The sequence below is a fragment of the Neoarius graeffei genome, chromosome 9, assembly GCF_027579695.1.
Source record: "Neoarius graeffei isolate fNeoGra1 chromosome 9, fNeoGra1.pri, whole genome shotgun sequence".
Taxonomy (NCBI): domain Eukaryota; kingdom Metazoa; phylum Chordata; class Actinopteri; order Siluriformes; family Ariidae; genus Neoarius; species Neoarius graeffei.
Window position 1 is genome coordinate 23,399,576 of NC_083577.1, and position 18,103 is coordinate 23,417,678.

The following is an 18,103-nucleotide window of genomic DNA, read 5'->3' on the forward strand; positions in this document are numbered from 1 at the left end:
TGGGAAGAGGATCACCAATCCCCCTAATTCTGCGCCGACAAATAGTGGAGCAATATCAGAAAGGAGTTCGACAGTGTAAAATTAAAAAGAGTTTGAACATATCATCATCTACAGTGCATAATATCATCAAAAGATTCAGAGAATCTGGAAGAATCTCTGTGCGTAAGGGTCAAGGCCGGAAAACCATACTGGGTGCCCGTGATCTTCGGGCCCTTAGACGGCACTGCATCACATACAGGCATGCTTCTGTATTGGAAATCACAAAATGGGCTCAGGAATATTTCCAGAGAACATTATCTGTGAACACAATTCACCGTGCCATCCGCCGTTGCCAGCTAAAACTCTATAGTTCAAAGAAGAAGCCATATCTAAACACGATCCAGAAGCGCAGACGTCTTCTCTGGGTCAAGACTCATTTAAAATGGACTGTGGCAAAGTGGAAAACTGTTCTGTGGTCAGACGAATCAAAATTTGAAGTTCTTTATGGAAATCAGGGACGCCGTGTCATTCGGACTAAAGAGGAGAAGGACAACCCAAGTTGTTATCAGCGCTCAGTTCAGAAGCGTGCATCTCTGATGGTATGGGGTTGCATTAGTGCATGTGGCATGGGCAGCTTACACATCTGGAAAGACACCATCAATGCTGAAAGGTATATCCAGGTTTTAGAGCAACATATGCTCCCATCCAGACGACGTCTCTTTCAGGGAAGACCTTGCATTTTCCAACATGACAATGTCAAACCACATACTGCATCAATTACAGCATCATGGCTGCATAGAAGAAGGGTCCGGGTACTGAACTGGCCAGCCTGCAGTCCAGATCTTTCACCCATAGAAAACATTTGGCGCATCATAAAACGGAAGATACGACAAAAAAGACCTAAGACAGTTGAGCAACTAGAATCCTACATTAGACAAGAATGGGTTAACATTCCTATCCCTAAACTTGAGCAACTTGTCTCCTCAGTCCCCAGACGTTTACAGACTGTTGTAAAGAGAAAAGGGGATGTCTCACAGTGGGAAACATGGCCTTGTCCCAACTTTTTTGAGATGTGTTGTTGTCATGAAATTTAAAATCACCTAATTTTTCTCTTTAAATGATACATTTTCTCAGTTTAAACATTTGGTATGTCATCTATGATCTATTCTGAATAAAATATGGAATTTTGAAACTTCCACATCATTGCATTCCGTTTTTATTTACAATTTGTACTTTGTCCCAACTTTTTTGGAATCGGGGTTGTCTCATCTCATCTCATTATCTCTAGCCGCTTTATCCTTCTACAGGGTCGCAGGCAAGCTGGAGCCTATCCCAGCTGACTACGGGCGAAAGGCGGGGTACACCCTGGACAAGTCGCCAGGTCACCACAGGGCTGACACAGACAACCATTCACACTCACATTCACACCTACGGTCAATTTAGAGTCACCAGTTAACCTAACCTGCATGTCTTTGGACTGTGGGGGAAACCGGAGCACCCGGAGGAAACCCACGCGGACACGGAGAGAACATGCAAACTCCACACAGAAAGGCCCTCGGCGGCCCTGGGGCTCGAACCCAGGACCTTCTTGCTGTGAGGCGACAGCGCTAACCACTACACCACCGTGCCGCCCGGAATCAGGGTTGTAATATAATATAATATAATATAATATAATATATAGAGGATATTACACGGTTGTGTGAAGATATGAAGTTTAAGTGGTGAACATATTCACAAGTGAGCAAAGTAAACGAGTGAAAATATTTTTCAGCATGAGAAGATAAACTTCATATCTTTGCGCCACCATGTAATGTTCTTTATATTATATGGAAACATCTACAAAAAAATATGCAAGTTAATCAAAAGAATTTTAATTTTGAACCGGTTCGTCATTTTGACAATGCGTGTCTAGTCAGCGGGAACCACTGGGAGCGACATCATCGGAGTGAAATATCGGTAATCATTATATATACAGGACACTTTTTCAATGGAATAAAAACATGTATTATATACACTTCTAGTGGGTTTCATTCATTTGGTTTGATAGCATGCAATATTGTTAGCATATTGCTTATCCTACATGTATTCCATCACTCTACCCAATGGAGAATGAGCGTTGAAAATGGTTTACGATATTGCATGGTTGTCAAGGCAACATGATGTCACACGTCGGAGACGTAAAACTTCAGTGCTAGCAAGCAACTGTGACAATTTGTAAACAAACATGGCTGCCAGGTTTGCTTCATTAAATATGGAAGATTTTGAAAGAATTTTGAAAGAGAAAGACGTGTTGAACACCCAAAAGGAATGTGTATGTATAATATTAATAATAATATTGGCTGGCTTTTTTTCATGGTCTATCAAATATATTCCATTCAGGTACTTGTCTTCGACTCATTCAATATGCTAGCTGAATGGAATATATCTGATATACCACTCAAAGCCAGCCTCGTCTCGTCTCGTCTCGTCTTCTTCCGCTTATCCGGGACCGGGTCGCGGAGGCAGCAGTCTAAGCATGGAAGCCCAAACTTCCCTTTCCCCAGACACCTCGGCCAGCTCCTCGGGAAGAACACCGAGGCGTTCCCAGGCCAGCCGAGAGACATAGTCCCTCCAGCGTGTCCTGGGTCTTCCCCGGGGCCTCCTCCCGGGGGGACATGCCTGGAACACCTCCCCAGGGAGGCGTCCAGGAGGCATCCGAAAAAGATGCCCGAGCCACCTCAGCTGGTTCCTCTCGATGTGGAGGAGCAGCGGCTCTACTCCGAGCTCCTCCCGAGTGACTGTGCTTCTCACCCTATCTCTAAGGGAGCGCCCAGCCACCCTGCGAAGGAAACTCATTTCAGCCGCTTGTATCCGCGATCTTGTTCTTTCTGTCATTACCCAAAGCTCATGACCATAGGTGAGAGTCGGAACGTAGATCGACCGGTAAATTGAGAGCTTCGCCTTTTGGCTCAGCTCCTTCTTCACCACGACGGACCGGTAAAGCGACCGCATCACTGCGGAGGCTGCACCGATCCGCCTGTCGATCTCACGCTCCATCCTTCCCTCACTCGTGAACAAAATCCCGAGATACTTAAACTCCTCCACTTGAGGCAGGACTTCTCCACCAACCTGGAGAGGGCAAGCCACCCTTTTCCGGTCGAGAACCATGGCCTCGGACTTGGAGGTGCTGATTCTCATCCCAGCCGCTTCACACTCGACTGCAAACCGCCCCAGTGCATGCTGAAGGTCCTGGTTTGAAGAAGCCAACAGGACAACATCATCCGCAAAAAGCAGAGATGAAATCCTGTGGTTCCCAAACAGGATTCCTTCCGGCCCCTGGCTGCGCCTAGAAATTCTGTCCATAAAAATTATGAACAGAACCGGTGACAAAGGGCAGCCCTGCCGGAGTCCAACATGCACTGGGAACAGGTCTGACTTACTGCCGGCAATGCGAACCAGACTCCTGCTCTGTTCGTACAGGGACCGGACAGCCCTTAGCAAAGAGCCCCGAACCCCATACTCCCGAAGCACTCCCCACAGAATACCACGGGGGACACGGTCGAATGCCTTCTCCAGATCCACAAAGCACATGTGGACTGGTTGGGCAAACTCCCATGAACCCTCGAGCACCCCATGAAGGGTATAGAGCTGGTCCAGTGTTCCGCGACCAGGACGAAAACCGCATTGTTCCTCCTGGATCCGAGGCTCGACTATCGGTCGAATTCTTCTCTCCAGTACCCTGGAGTAAACTTTCCCTGGGAGGCTGAGAAGTGTGATTCCCCTATAATTGGAGCACACTCTCCGGTCCCCTTTCTTAAAAAGAGGGACCACCACCCCAGTCTGCCACTCCAGAGGCACTGTCCCCGACCGCCACGCGATGCTGCAGAGGCGTGTCAACCAAGACAGCCCCACAACATCCAGAGACTTGAGATACTCAGGGCGGATCTCATCCACCCCCGGTGCCTTGCCACCGAGGAGCTTGCAAACCACCTCAGTGACTTCGGCTTGGGTAATGGACGAGTCCACCTCTGAGTCATCAGCCTCAGTCTCCTCAGTGGAAGACATGACGGTGGGATTGAGGAGATCCTCAAAGTATTCCTTCCACCGCCCAACAATGTCCCCAGTCGAGGTCAACAGCTCCCCACCCGCACTGTAAACAGTGTTGGCAGAGTACTGCTTCCCCCTCCTGAGGCGCCGGACGGTTTGCCAGAATTTCTTCGAGGCCGACCGATAGTCCTTCTCCATGGCCTCCCCGAACTCCTCCCAGTTCCGAGTTTTTGCCTCCGCAACTGCCCGAGCTGCAGCACGCCTGGCCTGCCGATACCCGTCGGCTGCCTCAGGAGTCCCGGAGGTCAACATGGCCCGGTAGGACTCCTTCTTCAGCTTGACGGCATCCCTTACTTCCGGTGTCCACCACCGGGTTCGGGGATTGCCGCCACGACAGGCACCGGAGACCTTGCGGCCACAGCTCCGAACAGCTGCGTCCACAATGGAGGTAGAGAACATGGTCCACTCAGACTCAATGTCCCCCGCCTCCCTCGGAAGCTGGGAAAAGCTCTCCCGGAGGTGGGAGTTAAAGACCTCCCCAACAGAGTGCTCGGCCAGACGTTCCCAGCAGACCCTCACCATACGTTTGGGCCTGCCAGGTCTGTCCAGCTTCCTCCTCCGCCAGCGGATCCAACTCACCACCAGGTGGTGATCAGTTGACAGCTCAGCCCCTCTCTTCACCCGAGTGTCCAAGACATAGGGCCGGAGATCAGATGAAACGACTACAAAGTCGATCATCGACCTCCGACCTAAGGTGTCCTGGTGCCACGTGCACTTATGGACACCCCTATGCTCGAACATGGTGTTCGTTATGGACAAACCGTGACTAGCACAGAAGTCCAATAACAAAACACCACTCGGGTTCAGATCGGGGAGGCCGTTCCTCCCAACCACGCCCCTCCAGGTGTCACTGTCGTCACCCACGTGAGCATTGAAGTCCCCCAGTAGCACAATGGAGTCCCCAGTCTGAGCACCCCTCAGTACCTCTCCCAGGGACTCCAAGAAGGCCGGATACTCTATACTGCTATTTGGCCCGTAGGCACAAACAACAGCAAGAGCCCTCTCCCCAATCCGAAGGCGCAGAGAGGCGACCCTCTCGTTCACTGGGGTAAACTCCAACACATGGTGGCTGAGCTGGGGAGCTATAAGCAAGCCCACACCAGCCCGCCGCCGCTCACCACGGGCGACTCCAGAGAAGTGGAAAGTCCAGCCCCTCTCGAGGAGCTGGGTTCCAGAGCCCAAGCTATGCGTGGAGGTGAGCCCGACTATCTCTAGCCGGTACCTCTCAACCTCCCGCACAAGCTCAGGCTCCTTCCCCCCCAGCAAAGTGACATTCCATGTCCCAACAGCCAGCCGCTGTGTCCGGGGATCAGGTCGTCGAGGCCCCTGCCTTCGACTGCCACCCAATCCACATTGCACCAAACCCCTACTGCTACCTCTGTGGGTGGTGAACCCACAGGAGGTTGGGCCCACGTCACCTCTTCGGGCTGAGCCCGGCCGGGCCCCATGGGCAAAGGCCCGGCCACCAAGCGCTCGCATACGAGCCCCAACCCCGGGCCTGGCTCCAGGGTGGGGCCCCGGCTGCGTCCTACCGGGCGACGTCACGGTCCTGGATTTTTTCTCCATAGGGGGTTTTTGGTGAACTGCTCTTGGTCTGGCCTGTCACCTAGGACCTGTCTGCCTTGGGAAACCCTACCAGGGGCATAATGCCCCCGACAACATAGCTCCTAGGATCATTCAAGCACACAAACCCCTCCACCACAATAAGTATATCAAAGCCAGCCAGTATTATTTAATTAGTATACATACAGGCCACTTTTTCCATGGAATAAAAACACCCTTCTCGTGGGTTTATTGATGGCATGCAATATTGTTATCATATCGCTTATCCTCCATGTATTATGCCACTTTCCCCAATGGAGAATGAGCGTACAATATTCTTATAATATTGCAAATTGTCAAGACAACACGATGTCACATATCAGAGGACATGCGAAGATCCAGTGACAAAACTTTTCTGCGGTGCATGCACACAATCATTCCTTTGTTGGCCGGCAAAGAGAGAAGACGAGGCAAATCCAGTGCTAGGATTAAGCACTAAATAAATAAACTGAAAACTGAAACTAAAGATGCGCTGAACACCCGAAAGGTCAGCAAACTTCATTAGATATTCTTCACACATCTTTACAAGAGAGAAACATACCAACCGATGTAGAAAAACTGGAAAAGAGACACGTTGGAGATGTAAAACTTCTTCACTAGTGAGTGACTGTGACAATTTGTAAACAAACATGGCTGCCAGGTCTGCTTCATTAAAAGCAGAAGATTTTGAAAGAATTTTGGTTGCCAGATCGTTTTTCTTTGTGTGTAGTTGTTGATGTAGATTTTAAAAGTAATTCAGTAAATTATATCAGGAAACGAATATTTAAGTCTGAGTGAAAAATGCTGTGGCGAGTGTGCAAGGAAGAAGAGTCTTGGGACAGACATCATAGTTTCTCGGTCGTTAGCCTGTGCTGCTGATGAGCACTACAGCAGCTGTAGGTGATTTCACTGCCGCACTAACAGCGCCAACTTGCGGGTAAACTAGCATTGGCCTTTGAGAATGCTGATATGAAGAGAGTGTGTATGTATGTGTAATAATAATAATATTATTGACTGGCTTTTTTTCGTGGTATATCAGATATATTCCATTCAGCTAGCATGATAGCTGAATGGAATATATCTGATATACCACTCAAAGCCAGCCAATATTATTTAAATATGTCACTCAGATCTTCAGTGTTTATTTTCAACAAGAGAAAATAAACTTCATATCTTCAAGCCAACATGTGATTTTCTTTTTATTATATTGACAGATTCACAAGCAAAAAGCACCCAGATTTATCAAAACAATTCATTGATGTCCTCACAAGTGACATATAGAGATTTATGTCATGGTTTTGGTTCTCCGTGTTCCCGGATGTAGCTCATATGGAAAAATACAAGTGGTGTATTTCCCAGTAAAACACTTGTGTCTGTATAATATAATATAATATAATATAATATAATATAATATAATATAATATAATATAATATAATATAATATAATATAATATAATATGGCGGCACGGTGGTGTAGTGGTTAGCGCTGTCGCCTCACAGCAAGAAGGTCCGGGTTCGAGCCCCGTGGCCGGCGAGGGCCTTTCTGTGCGGAGTTTGCATGTTCTCCCTGTGTCCGCGTGGGTTTCCTCCGGGTGCTCCAGTTTCCCCCACAGTCCAAAGACATGCAGGTTAGGTTAACTGGTGACTCTAAATTGACCGTAGGTGTGAGTGTGAATGATTGTCTGTGTCTCTGTGTCGGCCCTGTGATGACCTGGCGACTTGTCCAGGGTGAACCCCGCCTTTCGCCCGTAGTCAACTGGGATGGGCTCCAGCTTGCCTGCGACCCTGTAGAAGGATAAAGCGGCTAGAGATAATGAGATAATATAATATAATATAATATAATATAATATAATATAATATAATATAATATAATATAATATAATATAGGCGGCACGGTGGTGTAGTGGTTAGCGCTGTCACTTCACAGCAAGAAGGTCCGGGTTCGAGCCCTATGGCCAGCGAAGGCCTTTCTGTGCGGAGTTTGCATGTTCTCCCCGTGCCCGCGTGGGTTTCCTCCGGGTGCTCCGGTTTCCCCCACAGTCCAAAGACATGCAGGTTAGGCTAACACTGGTAGCTCTAAATTGACCATAGGTGTGAATGTGAGTGTAAATGGTTGCTTGTCTCTATGTGTCAGCCCTGTGATGATCTGGGGACTTGTCCAGGGTGTACCCCACCTCTTGCCCATAGTCAGCTGGGATAGGCTCCAGCTTGCCCACGACCCTGCACTGGCTTCAGTTTGCTGAATTTGAACATAGCTCATGTTTTGATTCAGGGTTGCCAGATTGGGTTGATTTAATTTGTTGTCTTTTGTCTGTGTTATTGTCCATCTATGTAGATTGAAACTGGTGGATTTCACACACATGGAGCTGTGAAGCGGGAAATGCTCCCTACCTTTTATGCTACTTTGCTACTCTGGATATTTCTGTATCTTGTTAAGGCTTAATACAAAAGTATGAGTAAATGGTGATTAGTTGATGAGTTAGCTCAGGTATGTTAGAATTAGAGAGTATATACTGCAGTAAGTGAATGGCTGTACATCTAAAGGAAGCCTGTTCAAGTGATGGTACTGTATATCAGATATTATAATTAGAATAAGGCTCTTATAGTGATTGTTGATTTTAAAATATGCATATAGATTAATGTATAGTGTTTCTGAACCACTCAGGCTGCTGAGGAGCTAAACTGTGCGTTATTTGTGCATCCATGGGATATGCAGACGGACGGACGGATGGCCAAGTACTGGCTGCCATGGCTAGTTGGTGAGTATGAATTAATTCTCGCACACAATATTTTAAACCAATTTTATTGGATTATTTCAATGAGATTTGTTCTTTATGGGCTTACAGTAGATAGAGCACCATGATGGTAGAATCAAATGATTAGAATACGGTCACTTCCCTACAGGTATGCCTTCAGAAACTACAATGGCTATTTGTTCCATGATCTTTGGGGGTATTTTTGAGAGATTCCCAAAGCTCAAGGTCTGCTTTGCTCATGGAGGTTGGTTATGAAACACTAAAAGTTTCCGCTCTGAAGGTGAGACCTGGCATCATTTTGTCTGATTAATGTCACATCATCTGTTCAAGGTGGTGCTTTTCCTTATACGATTGGACGAATTGAGCATGGTTTCAAAGTCCGGCCAGATCTGTGTGCAACAGACAATAAGATCAATCCACGTAAATACTTAGGATCATTTTATACAGACTCTCTGGTCCATGACCCACTTGCTCTTCAGTTCCTCATTGATGTCATCGGAAAGGTCGGCTTTCTTTTTCATCTCAGAAAATACTGCATGTCTGAAATCTAGGACGACATACTTTAAACTCATTTGAAGTACAGTGTCTTGCAAAAGTATTCATCCCCCTTGGTGTTTGTCCTGTTTTGTCGCATTACAAGCTGGAATTAAAATGGATTTTGGGGGGGGTTAGCACCATTTGATTTACACAACATGACTACCACTTTAAAGGTACAAATTATTGTTTTATTGTGACACAAACAATAATTAAAATGAAAACAAAAAACAGAAATCTGGAGTGTTCATAGGTATTCAACCCCCCAAGTCAATACTTTGTAGAGCCACCTTTTGCTGCACAGCTGCAAGTCTCTTGGGGTGTGTCTCTATTAACTTAGCACATCTAGCCACTGGGGTTTTTGCCCATTCCTCAAGGCAAAACTGCACCAACTCCTTCAAGTTAGATGGGTTGTGTTGGTGTACAGCAATCTTCAAGTTATTCTCAACTGGATTGAGGTCTGGGTTTTGATTAGGCCATTCCAATACATTTAAATGTTTCCCTTTAAACCACTCCAGTGTAGCTCTAGCAGTATATTCAGGGTCATTGTCCTGCTGGAACATGAACCTTCGTTCCAGTCTCAAACCTCTGGCTGACTCAAACAGGTTTTCCTCCAGAATTGCCCTGTATTTAGTGCCATCCATCTTTCCTTCAGTCCTGACCAGCTTTCCTGTCCCTGCAGATGAAAAACATCCCCACAGCATGATGCTGCCACCACCATGCTTCACTGTAGGAATGGTGTTCTCAGGGTGTTGGGGTTGCATCACACATGGCATTTCCCCTGATAGCCAAAAAGTTCAATTTTAGTCTCATCTGACCAGAGAATCTTTTTCCATGTGTTTGGGGAGTCTGCCACATGCTGTTGGGAAAACTTCAAATATGTTTTCTTATTTTTTTTTCTTGAAGCAATGGCTTTTTTCTGGCCACTCTTCCATAAAACCCCGCTCTGTGGAGTCTGTGGCTTAAAGTGGTCCTATGGACACATACTCCTATCTCTGCTATGGATCTTTGCAGCTCCTTCAGTGTTATCTTTGTTGCATCTCTGATTCATTCCCTCCTTGCCCGGTCTGTGAGTTTTGGTGGGCAGCCTTCTCTTGTCAGGTTTGTAGTGGTGCCATATTCTTTCCATTTTGCTATAATGGATTTAATGGTGCTCCCTAGGATATTTTTTATGACCCAACCCTGATCTATACTCCTCCACAACTTTGTCTCTGACCTGTTTGAAGGCTCCTCGGTTTTCATGTTGCTTGCTTAATAGTGTTACAGAGTCAGGGTCCTTCCAGAACAGGTTGATTTATACAGACATCATGTGACAGATCATGTGACACTTTGATTGCACACAGGTGGATCTTAATCAGCTAATTATGTGACTTATGACGTGAATTGGTTGGACCAGCTCTTATTTAACGGTTTCATACGAAAGGGGGTGAATACCTATGCACACTCCAGATTTCTGTTTTTCATCTTATTTATTGTTTGTGTCACAATAAAACAACAATTTACACCTTTAAAGTTGTCGGCATGTTGTGTAAATCAAATGGTGCTAATCCTCCAAAAATCCATCTTAATTCCATCTTGTTATGTGACAAAACAGGACAAACACCAAGGGGGATGAATACTTTTGCAAGACACTGTAATCTGTTGAGTTTATTAATATAGCATTCAAGTGTGTATGTGTGGAAGTTTTTTAGAAAAGCCGTCACAGCCTGCAACTTCGAAATATTGCACTTTTACAACCCCGATTCCAAAAAAGTTGGGACAAAGTACAAATTGTAAATAAAAACGGAATGCAATGATGTGGAAGTTTCAAAATTCCATATTTTATTCAGAATAGAACATAGATGACATATCAAATGTTTAAATTGAGAAAATGTATCATTTAAAGAGAAAAATTAGGTGATTTTAAATTTCATGACAACAACATATCTCAAAAAAGTTGGGACAAGGCCATGTTTACCACTGTGAGACATCCCCTTTTCTCTTTACAACAGTCTGTAAACGTCTGGGGACTGAGGAGACAAGTTGCTAAAGTTTAGGGATAGGAATGTTAACCCATTCTTGTCTAATGTAGGATTCTAGTTGCTCAACTGTCTTAGGTCTTTTTGGTTGTATCTTCCATTTTACGATGCGCCAAATGTTTTCTATGGGTGAAAGATCTGGACTGCAGGCTGGCCAGTTCAGTACCCGGACCCTTCTTCTATGCAGCCATGATGCTGTAATTGATGCAGTATGTGGTTTGGCATTGTCATGTTGGAAAATGCAAGGTCTTCCCTGAAAGAGACATCATCTGGATGGGAGCATATGTTGGCATATGTTGCTCTAGAACCTGGATATACCTTTCAGCATTGATGGTGTCTTTCCAGATGTGTAAGCTTCCCATGCCACACGCACTAATGCAACCCCATACCATCAGAGATGCAGGCTTCTGAACTGAGCGCTGATAACAACTTGGGTCGTCCTTCTCCTCTTTAGTCCGAATGACACGGTGTCCCTGATTTCCATAAAGAACTTCAAATTTTGATTCGTCTGACCACAGAACAGTTTTCCACTTTGCTACAGTCCATTGTAAATGAGCCTTGGCCCAGAGAAGACGTCTGCGCTTCTGGATCATGTTTAGATACGGCTTCTTCTTTGAACTATAGAGTTTTAGCTGGCAATGGCGGATGGCACGGTGAATTGTGTTCACAGATAATGTTCTCTGGAAATATTCCTGAGCCCATTTTGTGATTTCCAATACAGAAGCATGCCTGTATGTGATGCAGTGCCGTCTAAGGGCCCGAAGATCACGGGCACCCAGTATGGTTTTCTGGCCTTGACCCTTACGCACAGAGATTCTTCCAGATTCTCTGAATCTTTTGATGATATTATGCACTGTAGATGATGATATGTTCAAACCCTTTGCAATTTTACACTGTCGAACTCCTTTCTGATATTGCTCCACTATTTGTCGGCGCAGAATTAGGGGGATTGGTGATCCTCTTCCCATCTTTACTTCTGAGAGCCGCTGCCACTCCAAGATGCTCTTTTTATACCCAGTCATGTTAATGACCTATTGCCAATTGACCTAATGAGTTACAATTTGGTCCTCCAGCTGTTCCTTTTTTGTATCTTTAACTTTTCTAGCCTCTTATTGCCCCTGTCCCAACTTTTTTGAGATGTGTTGCTGTCATGAAATTTCAAATGAGCCAATATTTGGCATGAAATTTCAAAATGTCTCACTTTCGACATTTGATATGTTGTCTATGTTCTATTGTGAATACAATATCAGTTTTGGAGATTTGTAAATTATTGCATTCCGTTTTGATTTACAATTTGTACTTTGTCCCAATTTTTTTGGAATCGGGGTTGTAGCTGCACAACATGAATGAAAATATAAGTTCAAGTTCTGTGAATAATTTCCACATTATGGATGTGAACTTTGAGCTCATATCAGATGAAATTTCAAAGATCTCAATGCATCATTTAGTGTCAGTGAGAGGCGCTGCATATCTGGTCATGTGACCATTCAGAAGGTGCAAATATTCAAATTTAAGATATTCATATACACATTAAAGACTATGAAAAGGAACAATATTTTTGCATTAAATATTACAGACGATTCACTGTCTGTAATATAACAGAGATCCAAATCAACACACTGTTTAAGATTTTAAGATTCAAGGTGATGTTTTTGTGTTCCAGACAAAACCTGTCCAAATGAGTCTATCTTTATAAGCACTGCGCACTCTTCTGTTCCAGGATAAGGTGATGTTAGGAACAGATTACCCATTTCCTCTTGGAGAGCTTGAGCCAGGAACATTGATCAAATCAATGTGTGAATTTGACGACACACTAAAGGTACTAAGTCCCTAATGCTGATATTTAATATAAATCCTCCCACAACACTTAGATAGTTCACTGATCAGAACATTTGTGCAGATCGACTCAAATTTCAGATTTGACTGTTTAGATTTGTGCATGCTTTGCCAACACTTAGCTGGAGTTGTATATTTGTTTTCCACTTATTTGTAGGATAAACTCCTGGCAGGAAATGCTCTTGAATTTCTGGGTCTTGACAGGAAACAGTTTCAGTGACGTGCTAAGCATTCAGTTGCCTGCCTCATGGGGGAAAGGACTGGTGCCAGAATATAAAGACGAAGGTGCAGTGGATTGTTTCAAGAGTTCTGGAAAGACGAGAGGCCTTCTCCTGGAAATAAAATATCTTTTCTTTCCAGTTTCAGTGGTGTGATTTGATCAGTCACTTGTCATTAATTTCTCATCACTGGAGAATACATGTCAGGAATAAAACCCAACAGGGCGTGCTGTTTTGGAAAAATAATCAACTGCAAAATACTCCCATGTCGAAAAGCCTATAAATTATAAGTTAGCGTCATAAACATTCATGGAGTTCCAGCTGTAGGTTTGTGGATCGCAAAACATGTCTACTTTCTACTTTCAGAGAAAACAAATCATCGAGCCAGGAAGAGATGATCAGGAAAAGATTCAGCCCTCGTGCTTTGTACAGTCACATGCCTGATTTAAAGACCTGAACTGTGAAAACTGACCTTTCAGTTCAGTCATTTTTAGATGATTAGCAACAATAGGCATTTGTACTTAGTTTCTTCAGCAGTGATAAACTATTCCTAAAAGCCTGTTTAAAATTACAGACTTGACCGACATCACATGAGAGATTCATTTGAATGGCTAATGGTGGTCATTCAACATCCAGCACAACAGTACACAGGCTTTATCCTGGATCACATACAATCAGGGGCGATTTCTCAGAGACAACAAGGGAAGCCGAGCTTCCCCTAAAATTCTCTCCCCAAACTGCGGCAGCTATGACGTTGAATTCTCATTAAAACAATAACTTGCATGACATAATATATGCCCAAGATTGTATTTACTTTCATAACTATCCTGTAACTTATTTGAGTGATGTCTGATGAACTTGCAGTTCGCTACGAGAATCACCTTTGCTGCCAGGCTGTAACCAGTGTTGCCAGATACTGCTGACGTTTTCCAGCCAAAATATGTTCAAAACCCGCCAAAATGCACTTAAAACCGCCCAATCTGGCAACACTGGCTGTAACCTTTCTTATTTCAATGGGCTCTATGGCTGGCAGCCGGGTATCCGTTGCAGTCTATGAGAGGGCTCTGAACAGCCAATTTCGGCTAGTTGTTATTGGTTAAAATCGACAAAATCGTCACTTCCAGGGAAGCCGGGTTTCTCTGGGACTAAACAAGACAGTGGGAGGAGCAAGAAGCCGGGCTGATGAAGGATTATTGGAGGTAGTGTTTGAAAGACATGAGGAGGGCGGGCTCTGTACTTCGGCGTCGGCGAGGAACACGGTAAGCACATGATCAGAAAGTGTAGTCGTGTGCCAAAGTGCTGTCCGAATTTCTTTTCATATAAATGTTTCTTCTCATTGATGTCTCTGTACATTACACTGTAAATAAATGTAAATATTACTCATTGTGCTCTGTTAACTTTCATCCATTCTATCAGTTTGATCATTCGTGAATTCACTCATTTATTTCATTTGTAGTTCAATCTGGTTGTAGGCTAGCTTGAGCCTTATTGGGATCTGCAGTGCTAGCTGCTAACAGAAATTGGTGAAGTCTCTGGAAAGCACAACCAGCTAGAATGACAGGGTCACAGACCATTTTCTGGAAAAGGAGCGGAGGGCAGAATTTGTGTATAAATGGTGTGCATCATATAATGTTCATGAATCTGAAGTGTGTATATTGTTCAGTAATGTTAAGAGAATGGTGGGCTCTGTGTTATAGGTTATACCTGGGTATAATATTCAAGGTTCTGTGTGTTGCATAGCCTACCTGGTTATGAATTTCCAGACTGTGTTGCAGAAGATGTTCAAGGATGTGTTGCACAGCTGGGTGTTGTGTTAAAGACTCTGTGTTGCATATCAGGGTATGATGTTCAAGGCTCTTCGTTGAATAGCCAGTGATTTTTGGATGTTTGATATTTTTGATTAAGGATATGAGGCACTAGCCTGGCAAGCCAGACTATAACATGAAATGTACAAGCAAAAATACGTTCTGCCACTAGGTAGGGTTGTCTAGTTCACTATGCTAATGGGGCACACCTTTCTATGCTTTGATATCCGGCCTACAGGTTTTACGATGAATGCGTAAAATGGGCTTCCCCTGATTTAAAAACCAGCAGCCGCCACTGCATACAATCATTCCAAGTAGAAAGCTGCTCCATATATAAAGTCAGAGCTTGGGGCAACTGTTTTTCTAGACTGTTTAGTTTGCTATTACACTACCGTTCAAAAGTTTGGGGTCACCGAGACCATTTTGTGTTTTCCATGAAAAGTCACACTTTTATTTACCACCATAAGTTGTAAAATGAATAGAAAATATAGTCAAGACATTTTTCTGGCCATTTTGAGCATTTAATCGACCCCACAAATGTGATGCTCCAGAAACTCAATCTGCTCAAAGGAAGGTCAGTTTTATAGCTTCTCTAAAGAGCTCAACTGTTTTCAGCTGTGCTAACATGATTGTACAAGGGTTTTCTACTCATCCATTAGCCTTCTGAGGCAATGAGCAAACACATTGTACCATTAGAACACTGGAGTGATAGTTGCTGGAAATGGGCCTCTATACACCTATGGAGATATTGCACCAAAAACCAGACATTTGCAGCTAGAATAGTCATTTACCACATTAGCAATGTATAGAGTGGATTTCTGATTAGTTTAAAGTGATCTTCATTGAAAAGAACAGTGCCTTTCTTTCAAAAATAAGGAAATTTCAAAGTGACCCCAAACTTTTGAACAGTAGTGTATGTGATTTGGCAGGACATGATGTACATAGCTAGCATGAGTGATAACAAGAGCTCAAAGGCCCGGTTTGCACTTGGTTTTAAAATGTGCCTTGGGCAATCAGATAGCTGGGACACATCGCCGTTTACACCTGTGTCTGTCATGTGTTTCCAAAGTGTCCAACTGACCACGTGTTCAGATTTTGCTCCTGCAGACATCACTTTTCCTGGCATGTCCTTGTCAGGGACACATCAGGACACATTAGCATTTACACTAAAAAAGACATATGGTCAAATGTATCCCAGATCAGCTCAGGAAATGGTTTGAGTGAAAACATCTTGAATGTGTTTTTGTGGTCGTTTACACTTATATTTAGCCCTGTCCACTTGAGGACCTGATCGACCAAGACGCATTTTAAAACCAATCGTATGCAGGGCCTTTGATGCCAGTCTCTGGATTTGTTTTTGCCCAGGCAAGCTGTTCAGAAATGTCTCCACTCCACTCTACACCAGATTAGTAGAGCTGGACGCCACACAGTGTAGGAGTGAATTGGCAAAGAATGAACTTAAACTCAATATATATTTTTTATATTATAGAATAGAATGCTTTTATTTTCATTGCACAAATGTACAACGAAATTTAGTCCATCACAGGAGAGCAAAGCCACTGCATACGTACAGTACATGCCACCACTCTTGGGCACTTCAGCCCAAGGCCATCCGATGTTAAACTAACTGCATGTCTTTGAACTGCGGGGGAAACCGGAGCACTCAGAGGAAACCCATGCAGACACAGGGAGAACATTCTTACTGTGAGGCAACAGTGCTAACCACTTACACCACCGTACTGCAGAGAATGGTTTCGATTCGTCGACCTCTAGGTTATGGGCCCAGTACGCTTCCGCTGTGCCACTAAATGATGTGTTTGTGCATGGTGGTGGGTGGGTGGGTGGGTGGGAAGGTTATGTACATATATAAAATTTGCTCTTTATATACTATAGAAATATGAATATATTCTACAGCAAATATTATGTGAATAAATCATGCACGAAAATATAAACCAATCACTCAAATATTAGAAACAGTCCTGATTTTCATTTTCATAATATAAGATCGTATCTGTGCGTGTGACCGGCGGAACAGAGCGGGCATGCACGTGCTCTGTGACATCACAGGTCACGGCACACAGCCCGCCTTTACAATGTTTGTGTTTAAAGGTAGACTGCCTTTCAGATTTTTCAAGTGTACACTACCGTTCAAAAGTTTGGGGTCACTTGGAAATGTCCTTATTTTTGAAAGAAAAGCACTGTTCTTTTCAATGAAGATCACTTTAAACTAATCAGAAATCCACTCTATACATTGATAATGTGGTAAATGACTATTCTAGCTGCAAATGTCTGGTTTTTGGTGCAATATCTCCATAGGTGTATAGAGGCCCATTTCCAGCAACTATCACTCCAGTGTTCTAATGGTACAATGTGTTTGCTCATTGCCTCAGAAGGCTAATGGATGATTAGAAAACCCTTGTACAATCATGTTAGCACAGCTGAAAACAGTTTAGCTCTTTAGAGAAGCTATAAAACTGACCTTCCTTTGAGCAGATTGAGTTTCTGGAGCATCACATTTGTGGGGTCAATTAAATGCTCAAAATGGGCAGAAAAATGTCTTGACTATATTTTCTATTCATTTTACAACTTATGGTGGTAAATAAAAGTGTGACTTTTCATGGAAAACACAAAATGGTCTGGGTGACCCCAAACTTTTGAACGGTAGTGTAGGTCAAAAATAATTTTCCCTGACACCCAATTATTTTTGTTTAGTGGGCCGAAAGCTGCTGAATACGAATCACAGACTTCCAATTTTATTAGTTTTTTTTTTAAATAGAACAATTAATGAATTTAGCACCACATGGCCCTACATTCTCAGCTATTTTTTCCTGCTTCACCATGACCCAATTCAAGATACTACGTCATGCATCACATGGTGGGCTTTCCCCGTTTGCACAAGGCATTATGGGATACAAATTTGAAACAGGAGAGAAAAATGGAGGTGATTGTGCGAATGAAACGTGAAAGACTGACTACAGTAACAGAAAGTGAGAAGAAAAGATGTTATGTTGCAAAGGAAAGGAAATGTAGGACCAAACTAATAAATATCGGCAGTCATTGAGCACCTCAGTATGATCAGCAGTTCATTTAGTGACAAAATGATGTAACTGTCAGTACACGGTCAAGGTAAACCGGCGCATGCACACATGGACTTCCTCTGTCTGCTTGACTGCGTGAAGCAAGTGATTTTATGCACATTATTTGCTCGGGAATCCCCTCAAATTAAATAACTTCCCAGCCACAGAATGGTCTGATATTTTGTGAGATATTACAGAAATGAACCTATATCA

At 43.8% G+C, this 18,103-nt stretch overlaps 1 protein-coding gene across 1 annotated transcript in view; it reads left to right on the plus strand.

Moving 5' to 3' along the window:
* Positions 1 to 13,010, plus strand: part of acmsd (aminocarboxymuconate semialdehyde decarboxylase) — a 34,055-nt gene extending 21,045 nt beyond the window's left edge. The window contains exons 6-10 of the mRNA XM_060928627.1: positions 8,312 to 8,405; positions 8,551 to 8,646; positions 8,733 to 8,905; positions 12,675 to 12,773; positions 12,948 to 13,010. Coding sequence (XP_060784610.1) covers positions 8,312 to 8,405; positions 8,551 to 8,646; positions 8,733 to 8,905; positions 12,675 to 12,773; positions 12,948 to 13,010 — 525 coding nt within the window. The remainder of the gene's footprint in view (positions 1 to 8,311; positions 8,406 to 8,550; positions 8,647 to 8,732; positions 8,906 to 12,674; positions 12,774 to 12,947) is intronic.
* The last annotated feature ends 5,093 nt before the right edge of the window (positions 13,011 to 18,103 follow it).